Source organism: Poecilia latipinna, unplaced genomic scaffold (genome assembly GCF_001443285.1).
Source record: "Poecilia latipinna isolate Pla-1442-1.1 unplaced genomic scaffold, P_latipinna-1.0 Scaffold353, whole genome shotgun sequence".
In the NCBI taxonomy this organism is placed as follows: Eukaryota; Metazoa; Chordata; class Actinopteri; order Cyprinodontiformes; family Poeciliidae; genus Poecilia; species Poecilia latipinna.
The window spans coordinates 42,992-66,384 of record NW_015112969.1 but is presented as its reverse complement, the minus strand read 5'-3'; the positions used below and the strand labels follow the sequence as shown (position 1 = coordinate 66,384).

Below are 23,393 nucleotides of genomic sequence, written 5' to 3'. Positions count from 1 at the left end.
CAGTCCAGGATGAACTCATTTAATTCTTTAACTGAGCCGTTCTGAAAACCTTCTGCAGGTCAGCCATGGAAACGTGTCTCTATGCCAACTGTTTTGGTTTAGGTTTATTTAAAAAAGTTGAGAAAGTGTATTTCTAAAGCCTGCACATTCATTGAACATTCTTTAAATAAGCACTCCTTCTGAACTAGCTAGTGGTTAACTTTTAAATGTTCTCAGTTAATCTTTATTTTGATCCACCAATTATAGACCTCCTTCTTGTGGCAGGTGGCCAACTCCGACAGAAATTTTTCAGATTTACTCGAGTGAAACGTATAGTTGTTCATGGAAAACAAACCCCCAAAACAACACTCGTGTTTGGGTTTGAACTCTGCACGTTTTTTTTTTTTTTTTACCAACTTAAGGTCAGATACTGTTAAGAGCTGATCATCGTTGGACTCTAGTGAGGCTGTTTTTAACTTACTACTTGTAATTCTCACCCTGACATAAGTTTTATTTTTAGTGACTGACCCATACTATGTTGACCTGCACTCTGCTTTTAGCAGCTGAAGAAACAAAGTAAATAATTATGTTGGTACATTTATTAAAGCTTGAATGTAACCTTTTTTTTTTTTTACTGATTTTGCACCATTTGCAACTTTAAAGCTGAACATTTTCATGTTGATTCAATGAGGCGTGGCTGCTGAAACAAAAACTAAATACACATGCCAGAAATTCTAGGTGGGAGTCAGAAAAGAAAGTAAAAGCTTAAAGTTTGATGGCAGCTGATAATAAGGTGACACTGAGTACTGTTAGGAGGGAAACGAGTGGGTCATTCTGGTGGGGAATGTCAGTGCCATGAGACAGCTGTTTGTGTCAGTTCTCCCATGTTTGTGTCAGCTTGAGTTACCCTGAGTCCTCTGAGAAATGATGGAGAGCACAGGGGGAAGGAGAGCAAACCACCAACTGTAGTGGAGGTAAAAATAAATAAAAATAAATAATGCTTTTTTCATTTTTAAGCTTCTTTAGGGTGAGTTGCTGAATTTAGCTTCAATAAAGCTAATTATTGTTGTGTGAAATGCGTCTTTAACCTCCATGGATAAAGAAGCTAAATTTTGCTACTCAAAATTTTTGGTTAGCAAATTTTGAGATATTGGATATTTTTACCAATTTCACGGATGCTATTATTGTTGTCTGCATCAGTTGTTTCATCATTACTGAGTGTTTTGTCAATACATTTTTGTTTCTATAAAGGAAAAAAGCTTTTGTGTGACCTCAAAATCAAGTGAAAAAAATTTCCTAGCATGTTCCAGTTGCCTGTTGAAGTATGCTCATGTCTAGTTTGAAACTGTGCTCTTTTTTTGGCTGTAAACAAGACAGCGATGCTGAAAATAGCTAACTTTTGGACTTCTTCCTGCAGTAACAACTTCATTACTGAAGAGTGTCGGTCTGGTAGAGCTTAGCTGATGGTGCGTTCACTGATCAAACTGAAAACTGTCCAGTTATTCAGTTACTTGGCGCATCTCTAGAAATACTGGCTCTTGTATTAGTAACAACTATCTGAAATGCTTTTCTATAAACCAACCACATACAGCATAGATCACCTCATCCATCCACACTCACTATTGCACCCACATTCCCTGACAGACACACAGATTTTTGTGTTATTGTGAGTTTATTTGAAGTCTTAAAAAGTTCTTATACCACCATTATGACGCCTAATTACGAACATTATACGTCTAGTTTGACTTTCAGTGGTTTGAAAGATAAACTTGACTCTTTTATCCTGTCTGTGCTCAAATTGTGCTCAGATCACTTTCGAGGAAAACAAAGTGAAAAGTCAATGAGGGGAAATAAGTGGTGTACTATTCTGAATAAGTCAGCTATCACTTGTTCAGTACAAAAAAATAAGTTGTAATTAATGGAGCTGCTCAAGCTGTTCATTACACCAGCCTTTTTTTTAAACATTTGGTTTGACACTATGTGAGTGGACTGCATGTGATTGAAGTATCATTTAATCACAGGCACTTCATAACCTATGCCAGCACATTTTAATGAGCCCCTTCCTCGCCCTGTGGGGCCCTGGTGTTTGTTGCTGCCCTTTGGCATAAAGTTTCAGATGAGCACATCTCGTGGCAGCTAGTGGAAATTTCCACTTCTCATTCAGATGTTTAACTATTATTCAGTAGACTGCTGACAAGAACTACTGTACGAAGCCAAAGCGAAACGGGTGTTTACAGGAAGCATTGTGGTATTTGTTAAAATAACCACATGGATCTGAAAAGTAAGTAAGTGTTTTTTTTTTTTTTTTTTTTTTTTTAGGCTTGGCATTTTTACTGCTTTTTTGATTGAAAACAGTGGCTATCTGACTCATCAGCTGTTTGAAATGACAATTTGAGGCATATAGGCTTAGGAGGTCATTGTTTGCTCTTGTAATATGTGTGCAAATGGCTCAGTCACAATAAAGGATAACGTCTGGGCGGAGAGGTGGGTGGCTGTGGGGTTTTATTGCACTTGATAAAACCTTGTAGTCTGCTAAGCATGACAAATAAGTTATGCAAGGCTGAGTTTACTTACTAAGGAGGATAGGGAGACAAATTGTTTTGTCTAAAACAGCAAAGGAAATCCAGCTTTGTGATGCAGGATGTTCAGTTCTGTGTAATAAAGTATTTGCTCCTTCTGTAAGCTTTTATTTTTCATAATTGCATGGTTCAGATCTTCAGATTGTATTCCCAAACATAACCTGGGCAAATACAGAAAGCACTTTTCTAAACCTAATACCCGGCTATGCTACTATTTTCAGCAGTAAACATACCATAATTAATGACCAGTAATCAGGCATCAGTTTTTACATTGCTGTTGAGGAAATTTGCCTCACTCTGCTTTGTGGATTTGTTTTATTTCAGCCACATTGAAAGGTTTTGTTTAAAGTCATGCCACAAAAAGTCTGAACTTTGACTAGGCCAGCCCAAACCATGCCTTTTGTTTTGTTTGAATCTAATTATTTGAGCTGCTGGTTCACATTAGGTCATTGAGTGTAAGGCCTCTTAAGGCCAGACTCTAGTACAGAATTCAAAAAGAGAGGTCCTAAAGTTACTAACCAGTCCCAAGCCATCTCTCTAAGCACACCATGTTTACTTGCAGGCGACGTTCTATTGTTAGTTTTATACCAGATGTGAAAGAAAGCCAATTTTCCAAGAAATTTAACTTTTGTTTCACCAGTCAACTTAAGTTTTCCCTAAAGATCTTGGGAAACGTCAAGATGTTTTGTGTCAGCTAAGGTTTTGACATTGGAACTCTTCCATGGATAACACATCTCTGTCCAGTCTCTTTCTTTTTGTTGAAACATCAACTCTGACATTAACTGAGACAAGTGAGGTCTCTAGTGCTTTGTACCTTGTTGTTCATTGTTTGTGTGTGACCTGGAGGATTGATGAATCTGCTCTTTGGATAATTATTGTCAGCCAATCCCGGAAGGTTCCTTAAAGTCCCACGTTTTCTCCACAGTTACAGATCTGACTGAAACTAGATCAGTTTAAGACTTTCAATTGACCTAAATTCTATGTAGTAAAGACACGTCAACAGTCCTCATTTTTGTATTTACAGTAATGTTAAACCGTCTATTGGGTACATCAAGCTCAAGACAGTTGTGTTAAGCAACATTTGTAAGATTAGCTGCTTTATTAAATAACTTTATTTTTACCCTGTCACACTTTTTCTAGTTATTTGGAGTGGACCAAGTATTTTGGCAAATAATAGTTGTTATTGGTCCAAACTGGCGTCCTGTCAAATTAAACTGATGATTTATGGTGATGACTGGAAAACTACAAAAAATATTTGTTTTGACCAACAGCACTGGTCAAAATTAAACTGTTGTATTGAGCAAATATGCCGTGATGACTCATCTGGTAACTAGAAAGTTCCCTCATGAAATGTTGACCTCTGGCCCACTGTGTAGTATTGATTGGCCAGAGGTTTTTGTTTGCGTGGAGCGGATGTTTTTTTCCCCAACCTGTTTATGTTTTGGAGAACAATTTCTAATAATGGTGTAGATTGAGATGAGTAGGACTCAGAGGCATTGTATTAGCTGTTTTGAAATCCCGAGAGGAAGTTCCCACATAATCAAGAACAGTGTTATGGTAATAAAAAATACCAAACTGGCCTGGTAAAACCCCTATTTACACAGAAAATTGGAATCTGCAAAGAACAGATAAGGTTAATTAAAAAAAAAATAATCAAGAGCTTAAAACTAGTATAGACAGAAGGCAGCAAATAAAAATCGAAACATAAGGAGGAAAAAAGTCAGATATGTAAAATAAAAGTTTGGGGCCATATTGTCAAGTATTATGCTGCATTCACTTTGTTTTATTTTATTAATTATCATCCCATTTTTTGGTTGTTTTTCCCCTTCCAGTTACTTTCTGTAGAGACTACTTCAATAAATTAATGAAATAACTTTAATTTTCAATAATACTCTAACTCCATGATCAAGTGAAGCATATTACATAGATTAGACATAGATGGATAGATTTATGGAGAATGATAGTGGTGTAATAATTAGTCTTCTTTACTATAGCAACATTAAAAAGAGTAGTAACTAAATGGTTTAAAACAACTGTGATCTATCTTTTTTTCTTTTTAAAGTAAACACATTTATTTTTACTCTTGTGGGAAACCACCTCCCCCTCCAAAAAAAACCCCAAAACTTCTCAATAAATTGGCATTTGAAGGCATTTTAACAGTATAATTTAAAATGTAAAAGTTAGACAATATGATATTTCATAAACCAAGGAGCATTGTGTCTGCCCTTTCTCATTTCTCATGAATGTGATGTGCTGTGCACATTCTTGTTGCTCATTACGTAATGGGGTGAGGCCATATGAAAACAATTGAGTGAGAGAGAAGAGACGATTGGTAAGAGAGTTGGAATCAAAGATGAAATCATTTCTACCGTTTAGCAGCCATGAGATGCTGTTAGTTATCATATCATACCACGTTTACCTACTCTTATGGGATTAATCCCTTGGGCTGTTTGGAATTGCGCCACCGGGAGAGCTGAGAGGGAAACAAACCATTTTGTAGAATCCATTAGAGTTGGGACATATTAGATATTCTTAATTGGATACTTGCATTGTTTTACATCAGAATTACAATATTTGTGAAAAACAATGTGGTTACTTACCAAGTAAAATATGTATTCAGCTATTAAAGATCCAGCGCACCAGAGAAACCTCATCGGGCTTTGTTTTATAAAATTGCAAGCCTGTCAACCATTGTTCAGAAAATACTGTCCCTAAACAAAGAAGTTATGCCTCACTTGTTTGGATAATGGTGGAAGTTATTCACCATAACTTTGTGAAACCACTGAGTCATCACTGACCTGCATGGAAAACTCAGCCATTTGCTTGTCTTTTTTTTTTTTTTTTTTCCTCGAATTTCTTACCGGTCTGAGTGTAATGTTGTTCATATACACTCATTGGCAGTGTTTCACTCTAGATACATTTCTGGTTTGTGTGGGATGTTAACTGCGAGTGGGTTTGGATTTCTGGATCACAGGGTACTCCCAAGATCCTGTCGATCAGCGATTCTTGACACCAAAGGAGTTGTTGGCAGATTCAGCGTCGTGGCACCTAGTTGAAAACTGAGTCACAAAATCTAATTTCCATGAGTAATGACATTTTTACAATGATGTTCTCTAAAGACCTAAATGCCTAGAATTATCATGCTCATAGTGTCATGTCACCACCAAACTTTTGCCAAAAACTAGGACTATGTTAATGTTCAAGTATGTTTGTATATTGGGTAAAATGCTGACGGTGGTAATTATTTAAACAGCAATACCAGAAGAAAATTACAACCATAACAGAAAAAAAGTGAATCATAGCTTTTTAAATTCAGCAGACAAAAATGAAAAGTTGGGTTTATTTATTGGGGCTGGACAAAATTGTACTCTTTAAGCTTGTCAATCTGTCAAGAATAACGTTTTCTTCTTGGTTATTTATTTGAACCATATTTTCACAACCACAAATGGTTACTGGGACTTTTATGTGACAAAATTACTCAAAGTAACACATACATTGCGGAGCAGAAGGGAAAATATGGTTTTTCAAAATGTTTCATGAATAAAACACAGTTTGATGGGGATTAACAGTCAGCAAGTCTTACATCAGTTTTGTACATCTAGAGACAGAAAATTTAGCCTATTCCAAGTGTGCAGTATCACTCAAGCTCAGAGGATAGGAAGTAATAATGTTAACATTTTGCTACAGATTCTCAATTGGGTATAGGTCTGGACTTTGACTGGGCCATTTGAAATACATGTAAATTGAAGCTTTCTATTGTTGCTCTAATTGTATTCTTAGTAATTGCTCACCTCTGCACCATTTTTAAATGTGTTCTTTCAGTGTTGCTCCATATATTTTAAAATTTGCTTCTGCTGATGAGCATTCCCACGGCATGATGCTGCCACCACCATTTTCAATTGTGCAGTGTCCTGTGGATTGTTAGTTTTCTGTCACACATAGCACTTTGCACCTAGACCAAAAAGTTAAAATGTTTGCTTTGCCCCCCTATGACGTATAGCTACTTTGTATTTGTCTTCTCCATACAATCTTAGTTTAATACAATGAAGTTTGTGGTTGTATGGTAAAATGAAGAGACATGGACACTTCTGCAATTCATCTGTAGATTTGTCAGTATGTTTGACTCTGATTTTTCCAGAGGTGGCTGTTTCTGACTGTTGATAAGCAAGGGGAGGTTGCTGTGTCTTTCATCAGACAGAGACACCAAAAAGGAGTCACAGTGGAGAGGGGCATGGGTTCAACGTGGGCTGATCTGAAAGGGAGACAGAAATACTGTGGTCCAAAAATCTTACCAGCAGCAAACTCACAAGTTTCTTTCTCAACAACACATTATGTCACTTTACAGAGGCCTGTGCTGCAAGTCTGTGCAGACTTTTCTGTTCTTCAGCATGAAGGCACCACTTGGGTATGTGTACGTCAAAAGAAATGGCACATGCATGAATCTGTGGTCTGCATGAATTTACATGTTTTATCAAGTCATTTTAATGATTAGTAGTATGATGATTTATTAAAAGAATGGTGAAATGTCAAACTGTTTTGTCTGCAAAATGACAAACAGTGGTGTTTGTCATTTTGCTGTAGCTCAGTGACGTGTTTGTGTTCAGATAAGGGAAGAAATATCTTACACAGTTAGACCTTCAACTTTAGATTAAAGAGCTGGAAATATGGGGACAATGATGTCTTTGACACGTTCATGGGGTCAGCATATTGGTGAATTATGTGGAGTTACATTAGAGGTTACTTTAAATGTAAATCTGCCAGGGGTTTGAATAATTTTGGCCTCAGCTGTAATTTTACAGTAGTGTTGGATATATAAATATATAGACATAAGATTTTTTTTTTCTTGTTTTGATTCATTGATTCTGATTCAACCATCAGAGTACTTGTTTAACTCTGCATGTGAATTTGTCCCATTTGTAAGTGAGGGAAAAGTGTAGTAGCCTCGTTTAGACAAGCGGACCAGCAGTGTGCACTAACAGGTCGGTCCGTATGCAGAATGAAAAGCTGGTCAATTCAAACTTTTTTTGGAATCTCATTAGAGCAACTTTAAGCCGTTGGGTTGGTAAGCTATAACTTTGTCCAAAGGGACTCTCTTTATCCACAACTTGCTTGGGAATCAGTGCTGTAGATGGTATAAAGATGGTCTAAAATCTCAAGTATTTAATTTCCTCGTGGGAGCGATTGGGTGATGTTTTTGTAGCAGCTCTGTTGGATCCATTTAATAAGTGTAATGTAGCAGCCTCATCAGTCAGCCAACTTGTTTGGCCTGTCAACGATTTATGTAAAGAGCTGAGTGAAATCCCCTGCCAGCTGCTAAAACTTCTAGGCATGATGATATCTTTAAAGACTGTGGAGCGTTGTTGACTTTCACTTCTTATGCAACTCCACACAACCCGACCGGCCTTTGTGTCCTCGTTAAACTTCCTGTCCTGCATACTTGTTTGCTGGAGTCATCCATGAAACTTAGCCCAGCTGCTAATTTTTGGTCACAGTAAGATGCTTAGACATTGATCTGAAAGAGAACCATCAGATACATAAGGTAGATGTGGGAACACTTCCTTTGCATCAAGCTTTACACAGGCATATCTTACGGGAGTTGAGAAGGAGGGGGTTCCTTATGCAAGGACTGAGTGTAGCTGTAGTTCAGGGGCTGAGGTTATCCTGACGTTGTATAACCGAGTGCCCGTTTGTGTGGGGGCGAGTTTATGGTTATCCAGGGGATTGTTAATGGTCCTTAAAGTTTCCACAGGGGGAGTGTCGGGGAACGAAGCTGTTTGGGGTGGGTTGAGGCCTGAGACGGTGTCCCTAAAGGAGCAGACAGCTATTCCTGTCGTCCCCTCCGCCTACTGCTCCTCCTCCTCTTCCACGGTCCCTCTTTAAGTGTAGGTGTGGACATGTCTGGTCATGTTCCCTTTGAGTGGGAGAACTTGACCAATAGGCTGTTATTGGTATGGCATTACTTTTACGAATTAGTTTATAGGGCTTTAATGATGGGATTTGTTTAAACAAACGATATATGCAGAATCAGCATCTTGCAAAAGTAATCCACTTTCCCTTTGAACTTTTTCACATTTCTGATCCGTTGCAACCACCAACTTCATAGAGCATGTGACAGACAGAGCAAAACAGATGTATTTATTCTTAATTTATAAATTGTTAGGTCTTAGTGATTGAAATTTAGGTTTTTAGGTGGAAAAAGCTTTTGAAAGCAATGTTCTATCTCTGTTCTCTTTTGGTCAACAGATCAAAAGAAATACTTTGATCTTTGTGGTTGTAACAGGATGAAATATGAAAAAGTTCAAGGGGTGTTAATACTGTGGCAAGGCACTGTATCCGTCTGTTTTAAAATAGAGGGGTTGTATATAGCCCCATTAAATTGCATTAGCCATAGATGAGGCTAAATGTTATGCATGCCATATTGCCTTTGTGCTATTTGTTGTTCATTAAGAGATTCATCTGCTATTTGCTTTCAGTTTAGATGATGTATTTTTTAGGTTTAACCGGTTTATGCAAATCTTCAGCATTTTGTTTTTGCACAAATGAGCATCCGGTTTTAAGTGAGGACGAAATTTAAAAGGTGCATTTATAGGGTTGAACATTACATTTAGGGGATGCACAATATGTTGGCACTAACATTGGTATGTACGGTGATATTAGGAATTTCCTTTTGTTTCTGGAGGGGGAGGGAAGACAGTTGGCCATGTGGCATTTGTTTGGTCATGTGACAGTAACAGTGATGCAGCTCAGGACTGTGGGAAGTTTAACTGAAACAGAGAAGCCATTGAAGTCAGCAGGGTGGTCATTTTTATCGAGGTGTTGAAAATGTAGTGAAATGTATGACATCTGTACACATTTGTTATCGACTATCACAGAGATATTAATATTAGAAATAAATACTGGCCCAAATTTTTATGTCTGTGCATTCCTAGTTGCATTAGTTTAGTTATGTCTTTTGTCTCTACTGGTATAAATCCTGAGTCTCTTCACCAATTAATATCATGTGCCCTGTTAAAATTCATTATGCATCGCTGTAATTGGATGTTGTCAATACCTACACTTGGCTAAATTATTTTCAAAATTTAAGCTGTTTTAATTTGTAATGTGTTTAATTATATATTTGAAGACACTGCAATGTTAAAATCAGGATAAGTTATTTTCCTGAAGGACCACATGAATATAGTATTGGTGAGGGCCAGATCATTAACTGAACTGGTTTTTAGCAGGTTTGTACCAGGTCCCATGGCAACTGAGCAATAAATGAATTACAACTGCATTATTTCAATTTCCTCTTAGTGACTCTTTTGGAAAAATGCAGTTGTCAGAGAAACCATGTTTGTGCAGATTACTGGATGTTTGTTCAGTCTATAAAGCCAGTTTAAACAGTAATTCCTAGGAACAGATGTCAGAGTCACTTTACCTTCGATTTCAGCAAGTAGGAGTTAGGCCGCACAATATTGGGCAGTCGGGCTGAAATATTGATCCTGTCAACACTTAAAAATTACAGAAGCACACTTGTGCTTGCATGTAGGATTAACACTTTTGGCATTTTTGACTTGAGATTTTTTATTGACCTACGAGGGCCACCAACTTCTACGAAAAAGGCTTAATGTGGCCCCCCAGGCTGTAAAATTCGTAGGTCTGCTCTAAATACTGTTGATTTTCCATGAGTATCTTTTTAGTCTGTTTACTGATTTTAACATTTAAAATACCTGAGCTGTACTTTCATAATACAAAATATTCAAAATAAAAATGCTTAGATTTACTTTGTACTATCTTATGTCAACACATATTATGTGTCTCTCAGTGCAGACAGAATGTGCAACTACTTACATTTTGCATGTCATATGTCTCTCTCCATCTAGAATATCCATGAGCTCCGATTTCCCACACTACGGTTTCAAGATGCCAAATATAGGGTTCCAGAACCTTCCTCTTAATATCTACATTGTGGTCTTTGGGACAGCCATCTTTGTCTTCATCCTCAGCCTCCTCTTCTGCTGCTACCTGATCAGGTAAGAGCTGCGCACATTTTAGTTTTGGATGAGAGATTCCTGGCTTTTTCATGGGTCCGTGGCAAAAACTGTCATTCAGGAATTTCTTTAGCGTTGAGTGTAGAAGATCTAAGGTCAACATCTGCATCCGCTTTGGAGGAAAAGCTAGCTAGTTTTAGTAGGTCTGGATGAATTTGATCATGTTTTGTTCAAAATCTAAAATACTTACTCTGGTCAAAACCTAAACTGGATAATGCAACACTGAATAGAACCTTTGAAACAGATCTATTTATGTTTAATTTATTTTATTTATGAATTTTTATTTGTGAAGATTTTTTGTTTTTGCTTCAGAAATACCTTAGAAAACACACAACTTATAGAAATAAGTCAAAACTGGGTTGATATTCTGCACTGATTACAAATCCTTTAAAACATTTTTTATTTGTAGACCCCTTAATATGTTTGCAATAAAATGGAAGTTTTTAGTTCTTCCAAAAAAAAATTACTACATTTTTGCCAACCCAATGTCATATAAAGTCTCATTTCATTAGCTGACTGTATTGTTACACCCACAATATATATTGAATTTTTATTCATACTATACCAAATGTCTGTTCTGTTGAGCGACTTGGGATCCTGAAGAATGTCAAAACAGAAGGCGTTGATAGCAACTGTTAAATCAAATAGTAGAGAATCTGTCTGTGTCTGCATCATTGACTAACTGTATATGAATGCCATTAGAGTGTATAGAATATGATATAAACTTGTTTACAACCACCATACTGTGTGGCATTGCCATTGCTGTTGTTTATTTCTTCCTTTTTAAAGTGTTGTGATGATTTTTGTGTCTAAAAACGTTTTCAAAAACAGAATATTTCAACAGCACAGTTTGGAGAAGACACTTTCCTTTAATAAAATTATCTAAATTATGTAAGAGTTACATTTAAGTTGCTTTCTATAATCATGGCACTTGAAGTCTCTTATCCTCTTCATTGCTCCCATTATATTCTTTTGTGTCTCAGTCGTACCACTATTACTTCTGCATTTGTTAGATTTTAAAAGTGCCAATTTTAGTACTTTATTTTAACCATCTGAAATCCAGCAAGATTTACGAGTAATCTGCTAAATATCCATAATCCAAAAACAATCTTTACTTCAGTAGTCAATTCCTCAACCCTCTTTATAAACTACTGGGTATAATCAGATTATCCTCAGTGCTGGTAATGCAGGGTGTTTGTTTTCAGCCAGTAGCAAACTGAACACACATAATGCACTACATTGTTTTATCTGAGACAGTGAGAAGCAGCTGTTTCTCCTAAAACTCTCCCCTCGCCATCTTGCCATATCCTGTCTTGCAGGGCAGAGGGTAAGTAAAAATAACTACTCCTACAATTTCTCATCTACCTGTAAATTAGAAACACTTCATGGCTTACATGTAGTTCAGTGATTCAGTACTGAACGTCAGGATCAGCTTGGCAACTAGAAGTAAAAAGACATTTTTGCTCTGTAAAGGATTTCTTTTACAAAGCTAAAGAAGCAGCCTTCCAAACGACTGGACCAAAATTACTTGTACACACTTCAGTTCAGTGCATTCTTGCTGAAAACTGGTAATCTTAGCTGTGCCCATGTGTTTGCAGTATTCTTGTACACCTATCATTGTGGTAACAGAAAAAACACACATCACAATTTTTGTGGCAGCTAACCGGCAGCAAAAAATTCAGCTACACATTTTCTGCAGCAAAAACATTGCTAAATGTTCCAAAAAGGCATTTTGTGAGGGATTTTTGCACTGTATGCAACTCCTCAGTAAGTGTTAGCCTTTATTTAATTTGCAGTTTAAACATTTTATGGTTATGAATGGGCTTGTATTCTAGTGTAGGGGCCCACACTGTTGTCAGATGGTGTGTTTACAAGTGACTTGATTACAAATCTGTAATTTTTATCTTTTCAGTCTTGATTATGATAATTTTTCTGCTTTGAAAAGGATTCTGGTGAGAACCAGATTAGCCTTAAAGGTCACAGAAGGGTAATTCTGTTTTTCTTTTTTTTTTCTTTTTTCCACATCACATCTCTTGCTTTATGGACATATGATTAAAAGATGCCAGTGTTAGAGTTGACATGCGAAATTCCAGCAGAGACAAATTTGCACACACACTTTGACACAAGGCAGCCTCTCACAGAAACCCTCAACCACCTCTCTCAGTGGTTTGTCAGCCTGTCCACACACGTGTAAAATATGTAGCATGGTTTGCCTAAAGGCTGACCGTGTTCCTATAGTACGTATTCTTCACTTTCTGTAAATAAACAATAACAGTGCTTGAACAGTTGGTTTATTTGGTTGTGCCAGCAAAAGATCAGGGAATGTGCAACATCCAGAGATGAAGAAATGAATAAGAAGACATGGTTTTAGCAGAAATTCATTCCGTGTGTGAAAAGTTGGAGACACTGGAATTGCAAAAATTTATTTTATTTTATTTATTTTTTTGACATTACCAGAATATATTGATAAAGTTTTGTGCACGTTTGTAAAGGAAATGCAGCTAGTGAAGAGAGAGAGAAAAAATCCATCTGAATTGACAACCTTTGGACTAAATCGCCTGCTTAAATTGTAGACTGAAGCCACAAAGTCATGATGAGGGTCTCAAATAATCAATGGGTCACAATTTGGACACCCCTGTCCCGATGGTTTGCAGGCAACAACACTAAAATTAAAATTGGTCTCAAAGCTTCTTGTTGATTCTAAATTGAAAAACTGTTTTAGTTTCACCAGTCTCAGCTACATTTGCTCGAAATGTAAAACATTTAGTCTTGTCAAATCTCATTTGAATAATTCTGGACCGATCCCAGATTTTTTATTTTTTTTTTTTAAACTCACTTTGAGATTTATAAAACCTTTCTTCAGTTGGTAAAAACCAAAAAAGACTTTTTGGCATAAAGATCACCATTCATAAGTCATGGGTTTTTCATGTAGTCATAAAAAACCTAAAGGTTTGTAGCAGCACAACTGGAATATCCAAACTTTTTTCTATTTGTTAAAACAAATAAAGGGAATTCCTAGACTTCCTGAAAATTCGAAAGATATTCTGAACCCAATAATGTGTAACATCTCAGCTGGATGCATCATTACTCCTTAATGCCCAATACTGATTTTGATACTGTTCTGCTTTTCAGATTTTCTTTTACTGACTTATACTGACTGGTCATTTGGCTGGTATGTCAAACAATTTCCATTATTAATGTTTTAAAAACATTTTTAAAACTGCTCATGCTGGATGGCAAGAGATGTAACATTCTTTTCATTTATCCTCTTCGTCGGCCTTAGCAACCCAGCCGAACACCCCACATAAATCATTCATAATCCAGTGACGTTCTGAACTTTGACCCCCCCCACCCCCACCCCACAGGATCCCCCAAACCATTTGGAGTCTCTGCACCTTTACATGCTGACCTCTTTCAAAATGTCAGTTTTTCTCCTAGACTGTGCTGCTTGTTTTACAGATCCCTCTCACTCTGCTGCGAGAGGTTAAGGTTACTAGTAATGGAGGTAAATCTTACAAACCTATGAATTTCTTTTGTCTCTTTTGCTTTTTTTTCCCCCGTCCCTTTTCTGTATTATTTAATCTCCCTCTGAAGTATGTTCTGTGGATTCTCTTCTCATTAAATGTCCATCATGTTCTCTTGCTGTTCTCTGAAGTATGTGTATTTAAAGCTCAACTTGTGTCTGTCCCAACTTTCTTGGAACTGTGTAAGACTTGTTTAAACAGCCTGCAGTTCCTAATGGCTGTTAAAATCTCACTTAATTATAGTTTTACCTGAGGGTGCAGTGTTTTGTAAAGAAAGGAGGGCTTAAAGTCTTCCAAGAATATCATCTGTTTATATGTAATTTGACTTACTCCTGCCTCAGTTGGCAAAATAAATCTCTAAAGATTCTAAGTTTTCTTTCAGGAGATATCCTGCCTTCTTTCTGTGTTTGGTTGATTAAAGCCATATGTTTTTAGTCAGGAAGTTATTTTTGGCCTGGTGAAATAAATGACAGACTGAACTTTGTGACTCACCACACTTTGCCAAGACATTTATTCTGCTCTTTCTTTTTTGACCTTCTCTCTAAAGTATATTACATGTAAAATTATCTCCTGATGCGTTTGCTAATTTACATGAAAGCCAACGTTGTTGGATAATTTGTTCTCTTTTACCAAAGCCAGTTTTGTCCACCTCTTTTTGTTTTGTCCACCATTGCAGGATGCAGGATATGTGTCCATGTTAATCAGTCAATTGCTAATCAGAAAGGTGTTTTGTCTGTCCGTCTCCCCAGGTTACGGCACCAAGCACACAAAGAGCTATATGCATACAAACAAGTAAGATAACGCTTGCAAACACACTCACACAGTTCCTATTTGAAGGTTGCACGCATTTGTCATTGACTTGAATATAATTTTTTTAATAAACATTAATGTTACATCTAATCTTTTTTTTTTTTTTTTTTTGCAGTGTGGAAAGGTTATACATCATACTACTGCATTCACTTTAAAACCAAGAACTGGGTGCAATGGTTTGGTCTACTGGTTTTCTCTTATCATCACAGGGTCAAATATATACATACACCCTACTGAGGTTTGAATTGATATTTCTTAGCTGGTTCCAAATCAAAACCCATCAGCTATCTTCTGGTATAATTACGAATGAAGATAGACGCTGTTCTTAAAAGAGGAAATGAAAACCCATTTAATTTGGTTGGATGCTTGGCATGGAATTTTCTAAATACCTGTTCAGGTGTGCCAGAGTTCACTTGCTTCTCCCAACTGGTGTTTTTTTCTGAGCTTTCACTCCTGCCCCCCAAAAAAGGCTCTATATTCATGGGTTCATTTGGTTCATTTAAAACATACGATACAACTCTAGTGTAAAGCCTCCTAAGATGTTTATTGAGTTTTGGGCATCAAGGACAGTAAAAATCGATCCAACTGGGCAAATGTATTGTAGGAATGGAGAGTCTGAGAGAACGGCACCTAAATATAATAGCCCATGAATTATTGCATCCACACAGTTTTTGCAACTGCAATTTTGCACTTATTGATATTGAGATGTTGAATTAGGGCTGAGGTTTTGGCTATTCCAGCAGCTTAATGTTGACATGCTTCATCTATTTCAAAACTGATTATTATTATTATTATTATTATTATTATTATTGTTTTTCTGGCAAGTACATATTTTATGTTCAGTCAGATGATCTGTACCAGTTCTGTGTGGAAGAGTTGTCAAATATCCAGGCAGAATTATGGCAGAATCTCATTGATGGATTCAAAACACAACATTGACAGAAAGTCACTCATGGAGGTTTGACCAAATATTAGTGAGGGAGTATCTATATATCTGAACCTGTACATTCAATTTTGATCATGTGTGGATTGGAGAAAATATGCAGTAATCTTGAATTTGTGCACCAAGTTCTTGTTTCTTCTGATTATTATTTTTTAAAACACAGTTGTCTGTCTTTCACCCACTCAAAAATACAGCAGAAAATTGATCTGATATTCACGTTGATGATGAGTATGCAGAAATGTATAGTGATATATTTCATTGTGCATTATGTATCAAATATATTGTACTGGGGTAGTGGAATGCATAAATTGTATGAAATTGTACAGAAAAAAAAGTCCTAAACCCCCTTATCTTTGAAGCATACAATTTCTGTTGTACGATTTAGATTGACAGCTGTTGGTATTTCAAGACTATTGTTGCTTTTTTTTTTTTTAAGTACAACGTAATTCTCTGTGCACTCACAGAACTTTTTAAATGCCAGGCTATGCTGCAAGAAATGTGTCCATTAGTGGAGAAGAGTGTGCGCAACATGCAGCCTGCAAAGCTAGTCCAACAAGAGAGACAGACAGGCACGCCAGTTTTACTCACTGTGCTGCTAGATGGTTAAAGAACCTGATATTGATTTAAAACAAGTGCAGAAGCACATGCAAGACCACCTCCTAGCAGAGAAGAAGTCTTTGTCTCTGTAATTGGTCTCTCGACTTGTAACCTCAAAACACCACAACATTGTGCTCCTCTGTCGGCTGTGGAACAGCATCAAGCTCAGAGTTTGCAAACACACTTCTACACATGGATGTTTTATTTGAAAACTAGCAGCTGATTTGAACTTATTCTGTCAAAGCTGTTTTATTCAATGTCTAAAATAATGACTAATACAATAGAATTGTTTGCTTTAACTGTATTAAAAAGCATGCTTCTCATCATATTTTGGTTTCCCTTTCAGGTCATTCAGAAGGAAAAAGTCAAAGAGCTAAACTTGCATGAGGTAAACCTTTTAGATTTTTCAATATGAAAATTGTCTGCTCTTTTTTTGTAGTTGTTGGAATATTCTGAATTTAACTTAATCGGTTTTTAGATCAGAAAATAGGAAGTTGAACAACAGTGGAGCGAACATGTGTTCACTTAGTGTTGTGTCTAAGTGGAAGCCAATGACAGGCTGTGTTGTGCAAAAGCTCCTGAACCTGACTTATGAAAATATTTCTGTCTTTTAACGGTTTCCACATCATGGAAAAGTGCTTTTAACAAGGTTTGGTTTGAAAACATGGATGTTATTAGAACCTTAACGGAAGTGAAGCTTACTGTATACCATGTGAATGTTTTGAAGTAAGACAACCTAGGTATAAAAACAATGAAATCACATGCAGTCAAATAAAACATCAGCCTAAGTTGACGAAAGCTAGACTTGTTTAAATTCTTAAGTTAAATATAGTGTATGACATGGTTGAGGAAACTAACTTTTTGTAAGTCCTGCTCTTAAATTTAAATGAAAATCTTTAAAAGGGGCTTCAAAAAAAAAACAAAACCTCAAACCCATAAATCCCAATAAAATGTGATAAAACTCAGCTATGCTTTTTGGGGAATCATTTTGCTCAGTTTTGTTATAAATTTGTTTATTCAGACAGCAGTAAAGACCGGGACATTCATTGCTTTCTTCATGATGCGCTCACATGACTCATTGCCATGTGATAACTACCATATCCTGTTTAACTCATCAGTCTCTGTTGTGGCGTTATTGCATAATATTAACCTCCCCTAAGCTTAGTTGGAAAACTACTAGAACGCAGCAGAACCAGGTTTGAATTAGAGTGAACTCCAGTCAAGAGCCCCAACCCTTTAGCACCGGGAATCTCATCTTCACACCAACTCCGGCACAGTTTGTTGCCACCCCCCTCTTGGCCCCTCAGGGCATATGAGTGTTTTTTTTTTTTTTTTTAAGAAAGAAAGTGTAATGTGATTCAAGACTGAAACAAAATAAAGAAGTCAAGGACAATAATGCACACTCAACTCAGACTGGATGACCCACTTTTGAATGTAAAGGATTATCCTGGAGGCATGAGTGAGGCTAGGTTGAATTTCAACATTTTAATGGAAAGTACAGAAAAGAAGCTTTGTTTGGGATTGGTTTACAGGTCAAGGCATGCCGGAGAACGTCTGATGTGTAACCTAATCAGATCTTCTAGAAGAGTCTCTTCGCAGTTTGTTTGAAATTAACCAACCTTCTTGGCACACATAAAAATGTGTTATGTAAACAGTGAACTTCATGCAATATATTTCAAAATATTTTTGCATTAAAGTGATCAAGGTAATTTTTTTAGACCTTTTAAATCTAAAGCAAATACTGATTGTATTTATGACATCTGGTGTTAAAAATGCCAGTAATTTGACTTTTGGTTTACTTTGATAAAATGGTGAAAACTATGCCTTGAATATTTTGGGATGCCAAGTATTATATCTCAGACTGAAGCCTGTACAAAACTTTAATGTAAATAACTAAGTTGTTTTAAAGTACAGAAATACAGTTATTAGAACATTCATATACGCATAGGACAAATATTTTTGCATAATAAGTGAAAAGAAAGTCTGTACATACCTCGTTTTGCTGTTTCCAACGGTTTTAAGTCACAAATTGAGTAAAATGTTTGTAAAATTTCCATTTTAGCATTCACTTCTGTGACATTTTGGGAAAGTTTGAATTGAAGCTTACAGGACTATTGGTAAAAGGGATTTGTTTTTCCCTGTCAATCTCAACTGTGAGTGTGAAATCTCAGGCAAGGTGTTCAAGAAAAGGAAGAACATTGATCTGTTCTCCAATGCAGAGAGCAAAGCAGACATCCAAACAAATAGCTGCTCTGTGTCCAAAACTGGTCAGAAGAAAAAGCTTCGGGCCCCCATACAGTTCTTTTCAGCCACAGCTGTCCATCCACCCATAAATCTGGGTGGCTAAAGGAGTCATTGTTGCAGCTGAAAACCTTCTACCATAAAAGAGCTGTCCACTAGGTGAATGAAGTTTTGTGAGTGCGGGTAGACGAACCGTTTCGATGCTCATGCTTTTGTAATTTGAAGTTTCTGTCAGCCGCTGAATTGGTTGTTGTTAACTCTTGGAGCAGCTCGGTGTGGGCACAGTGTGGCTTGTCATCTCAGGTCACTGACCAGACATTAACTGCACACTTCGTCCATAACAAGTCTTTTGTGAGATCGGTACCAGGAATGTTTGCAGCTTCATGCGGCACCATTTCAAAGTGATTCAACTAATGCAGTTGGCAACATGCAGAGTTCCCACGCAATCTCCAAAAGTCTTGAGGAATCGGAAGCTAGCTATTTTCAAGGTCAGAAAATATTTCCCATTGCTTATTCTGTATCCCTTCCTCCGAATATATCCATCCCTTTATCCATTCATCATCCATCCATCCAGAATCGGAGGTTCTGTCCACCCATCATGATAATCTGTAAAGACTGAACTCTGCAGAAATCTCCACCATAAATGATTGTTTTTGTATTCATGTATTAACAAAGTGCAGAAAATGACAAATTGGAATTTGTCGTGTCACCTTTACACAGAAGGTAAAATAGTAATTTGTTAATCTGTGGTTTGATAGTTTACCTGTTCTTGACTAATTAATGTGCTTGTCTGTATTTGGCAAGAAAGAAATAGACTGACGCACAGTCCAACAGTGATGCTTGACGGTACTTTTACAAATCAAATCTAATTTAGCCTTCAGGTAAAAATAGACTTTTAGTTTTTGAGCTCATCCATATTTAATTCTCTTCTCTTTAGCTGTCTGTTTTGGTCCTGCCTTAATTTGAGAAGAATCTGTTTTCATCTGGGGAACAGTTGTAAATATTTGATCTCAGCAAGCGTGACCCTAGATGTGCGGCCACCGCTGTGATCATGGGCCTCACGCCGTCATGGGTGGTCCCCGGCTGTTAATCTAATTAGGAAAGCACGTGGAGGCCTGTGAACCGTGGCGCTGTTAACCAAGATGGCTTTAAAGCATGAACATGAATAATGCTTCTCTGCTAAACTACCATTAAATTTGCTAATCTTGGGCTGGGTGAATGGATGAGAGTTAGGATGAAGTTCTCTGAATAAATGAATCTTAAACATTTTGTAAGTTTAAGGCTTAAGAGCTTTTTGATGTCAGCCCTCTGAAATATTGATGAAATATCTTTTATTCTCTGCCCCCTTACAGATATATTCAGTTTTTGCTACTTGTTCACACTCGTTCAGATCATCCAATATGTTAGCATCAGTCAAAGACAATATGAGTAACCAAAATTGCAATTTTCAAATGATGATTTAATTTATTAAAGGGAGAGGCTATAAAAATCATCCTGCCTTATGGGAAAAAAGTATTTGTCCCCTAAACCTTACAACTATTGGTGTCGCCCTTGGTAGCACCAAATGCTGATACATATCCGTCATTTTTTGCAGCCATTCAGGGGTGAAGTTGCCAGTGAGCTGCAGATCATTGTTCTGTTGATAAAACCAAAGTGTGAATGAGCTAAAAGTGGCAGAGTGATGGCCAGACATTTTGCTTCTGGACTTCCTGGGAGAGAGACTTGAAGCAACAAAGTCGTCCCGGATCATCAGAGGCATGATGTTCCTCTGAAACCCTGTTCATTCTTAGCAAAGATAGGACACATCTTCCAGGAAAACCTTTGCAGGAGCTTTCATGGGGCTCATCCATACTTTCTGGCAACACGAGGCGCTGCTTTGTGTTGCTTTTGGTGAGCAGTGCTTTTTACTGCTGCTTGTTGTTTTTTCCATTGACTGTGATTTGACCACGTCTCGGTATAGCTTGTGAAACCGAACTATAAAACATACTTTATCAGAGTTAACTCATAATTTAACTGTGAGGCCAAATATTGCTTCTTTGCCTTTTTTCCCCTCTTTAAGACAAATTGAAAATTGATAACTTCACCTCAAATGACTGATTATTGAACAAATAGTCCTAGTCTGAACACTGGGTACGGCTCCTTTTCAGTGAGTTATAGTAAACTGACTGACTGAAACAGCAAAACAATAAGTTACTAGGTCTACTGCTAGTTATACGAGTCTGGTGCAGAGCTGTGTTCCTGCCAAAGAGAACAGATGAAAACTGCTTTTCATTAAATTTTTTTAAACACTATGAAAGGAATGTTTTCTTCAGGAAAAAATGCATTTGAATCAGTGGATTGGCCTGTCCATCTGGAATCCGTCATTGACAACATTCAGAGAATCACATTGCAATGTTTGTTTGAAAAGCTTTCCCAGTGACGACGTTTGCCTTCCCGTTAAATCAGAAAAAGGCCACAGGTAGTCAAGACTTGTATAACCGGACATAGTTGGTCAGTTACTCTTCGGTTTTTCCATGTCCTTTTATTGTCTTTTTGTGTGGATTTTGGCCACAGCTGTGTTTTTCTTTGTGAGCCAGACATTCATGGCTCGCCTGAGCGGTTTGTTTGCAGTCCACCGACACAAAACTGAGATTAGTGCGGAGAGAACCAAAGTGAACTGAATTATCAACACATTTCCAGCTCCTGCACACTTTATACAGAAGTGGTAGCTGAAGCTCTGGCCTTCTCTTGCAGATATGTGCGGTGTGCTTGGAGGAGTTCAAGCAGAAAGATGAGCTGGGGATCTGTCCATGCAAACACGCCTTTCATCGGAAGTAAGTAAAGGCTTTCGTCTGGGAGTTTGCCATCAACTAAAGTATACATGACGTTTTTTTCCAAGAAGGCAATTTTTATAAGTCCTATCATCACCAATTACAGTGATGGGTGACATTAAGAAAAAGTGTGAAATTTAACATTCAACAGTAGATGAATATAAAACTAAAGACGTTCGGAGTGGAAGACACAGATCGTAATGGATTAGATGAGCTAACTTCATCCCACATCTCACCTCGTGTCCCAAACGTTTCAACCGAGTTGTTTACTTTAGTCGAGTCCTTTGACCTAGTTTTCCCCCAGTGGCTGAAAGAATTCAAACCAGAGGCGGTTTTTAATGTGTTTACAAGTAAAACCATGCAGTTTTATTCAGAGAGCCTTTAAATCCAACCATTATTTGGTTGATCTTTAAGTGGGTAAAAAAAAAAAGCAATAAGCCATACAGTATCTATAACTGACTGACAAATTCAAGACATTTGGAAAGTTTACTAAGTTCTCAATTTGACTCTCACTTGGGGTGGAAAGTGAGAGTCAAATCACTTTCCACAGTGATTTGAAATCACGGTTTCAGTTGTTAAGAGAAAAAAAAATCCACCTGGTTAAATATAACTAGACATAACCAAGCCAGATCACTGCCAAAGCAGTAGAATCAATCACTTAACTAGAAAATTAACAATAATATGAAAATGTTTAAAAAGCAAAGCATTGGTAAAATTGATGCTTGGTGCCACAAGGCATTCAGATTCACACAGGGTTGGATTGGATCATTTGTCTTTCAATAACAAAATCAGCCTTTGGAAGTTTCGTTTTAAATTTATTCACATTACCCTCATGTGGTAAAAATAACTAAAAGGAAGAGTAAAAACGTTTTAAAAGCTTCAGAAGCCTTAAAGTATCTTTTTAACTCATTTGGTTTCCACAGATCAGAATTGCCACCTGCACATTTTCTTGCTCTCCTCATTTATGAAACTGCTTTACATTAGTCAAATCATGGCAGTAGAAGCTTGCTGACGGACACACCTCACTTCTGCTCACTGTAATGGCCTCCCAGAGAAGCCATCAAGGGTCAAACTAACACTTTGATGCTTATGATACGAGTTTTCTTTGCAGTGTTCAGAAGTCATACATTCTGGACTCTTTCACATTTCATATTTTTAATGCTCTTTAAATGATTCAGCTGTCATAATATGTTCCATGTGATTAGATGTCCTTTTTTTTATTTCCTCCTGATGTCTTGACCAGCTGACTCCGTTTCATTGTGGGATTTTCTGTGAGGTCTTGTTTTTATTTTAACACAGCACATACTCACGTGGCCAGAGGAGGACATCTTTGTGACCTCTGGATTGTTTGCGTATATTTTACAATCTGAATAGACAGTGATGCCTGATAGAGTCCCATCAGAATGAAGCAGGGCATCCCAAGGATATGATATGGATATGAATGGGATTTCTGACTGATGGGCTGTTACAGCTGACAGCTCATTTATCGCTGCCCTGGGTGGCACCAAGATTTTCAAGTTTTGTTTTACAGATAAATTAAGTTAAAAGGGATTTCTCAAACAGGATTTTTACCCCCAATTCCAGTTTATTTACATTATTATGTCTTATTTTCTAACTCTACTCCTGCCTCATTCGATTATCTTTCTTAGCTTGAAACAGAAATGTTTTCATTTCTTCCTATTCTTTTCTTTTTCTGCTTATTTATTTAGTCTTCAGTTTCTAGCATTAGTTTTTCTCTCTCAAGATTTCCAAACTATATAAAATGATTTTTTCAGTGTTAAAGATTTCCTTTCTTTTTTTTTTTTTTTTTTTTTTTTTTTTTTTTTTTTTTTTTTTTTTTTTTTTTTTTTTTTTTTTAAAGAGTTTTTTTTGCCATAAAG

The 23,393-nt window shown here is 37.0% G+C and overlaps 1 protein-coding gene across 5 annotated transcripts in view; it reads left to right on the top strand.

The window, feature by feature from the left end:
• rnf24 (ring finger protein 24) overlaps positions 1–23,393 on the top strand; it is a 35,064-nt gene that overhangs the window by 4,967 nt on the left and 6,704 nt on the right. The window contains exons 2-6 of one of the 5 annotated variants that reach the window (XM_015035985.1): positions 6,904–6,963; positions 10,421–10,570; positions 14,862–14,904; positions 16,809–16,850; positions 21,437–21,516. In XM_015035985.1, the coding sequence (XP_014891471.1) occupies positions 6,947–6,963; positions 10,421–10,570; positions 14,862–14,904; positions 16,809–16,850; positions 21,437–21,516 (332 nt within the window). In that variant the 5' untranslated portion in view covers positions 6,904–6,946. Of the gene's footprint in view, positions 1–851; positions 954–6,903; positions 6,964–9,916; positions 10,191–10,420; positions 10,571–14,861; positions 14,905–16,808; positions 16,851–21,436; positions 21,517–23,393 lie in introns of those variants that run through there. The other 4 variants (XM_015035989.1, XM_015035986.1, XM_015035988.1 and 1 more) reach the window with 4 other exon arrangements.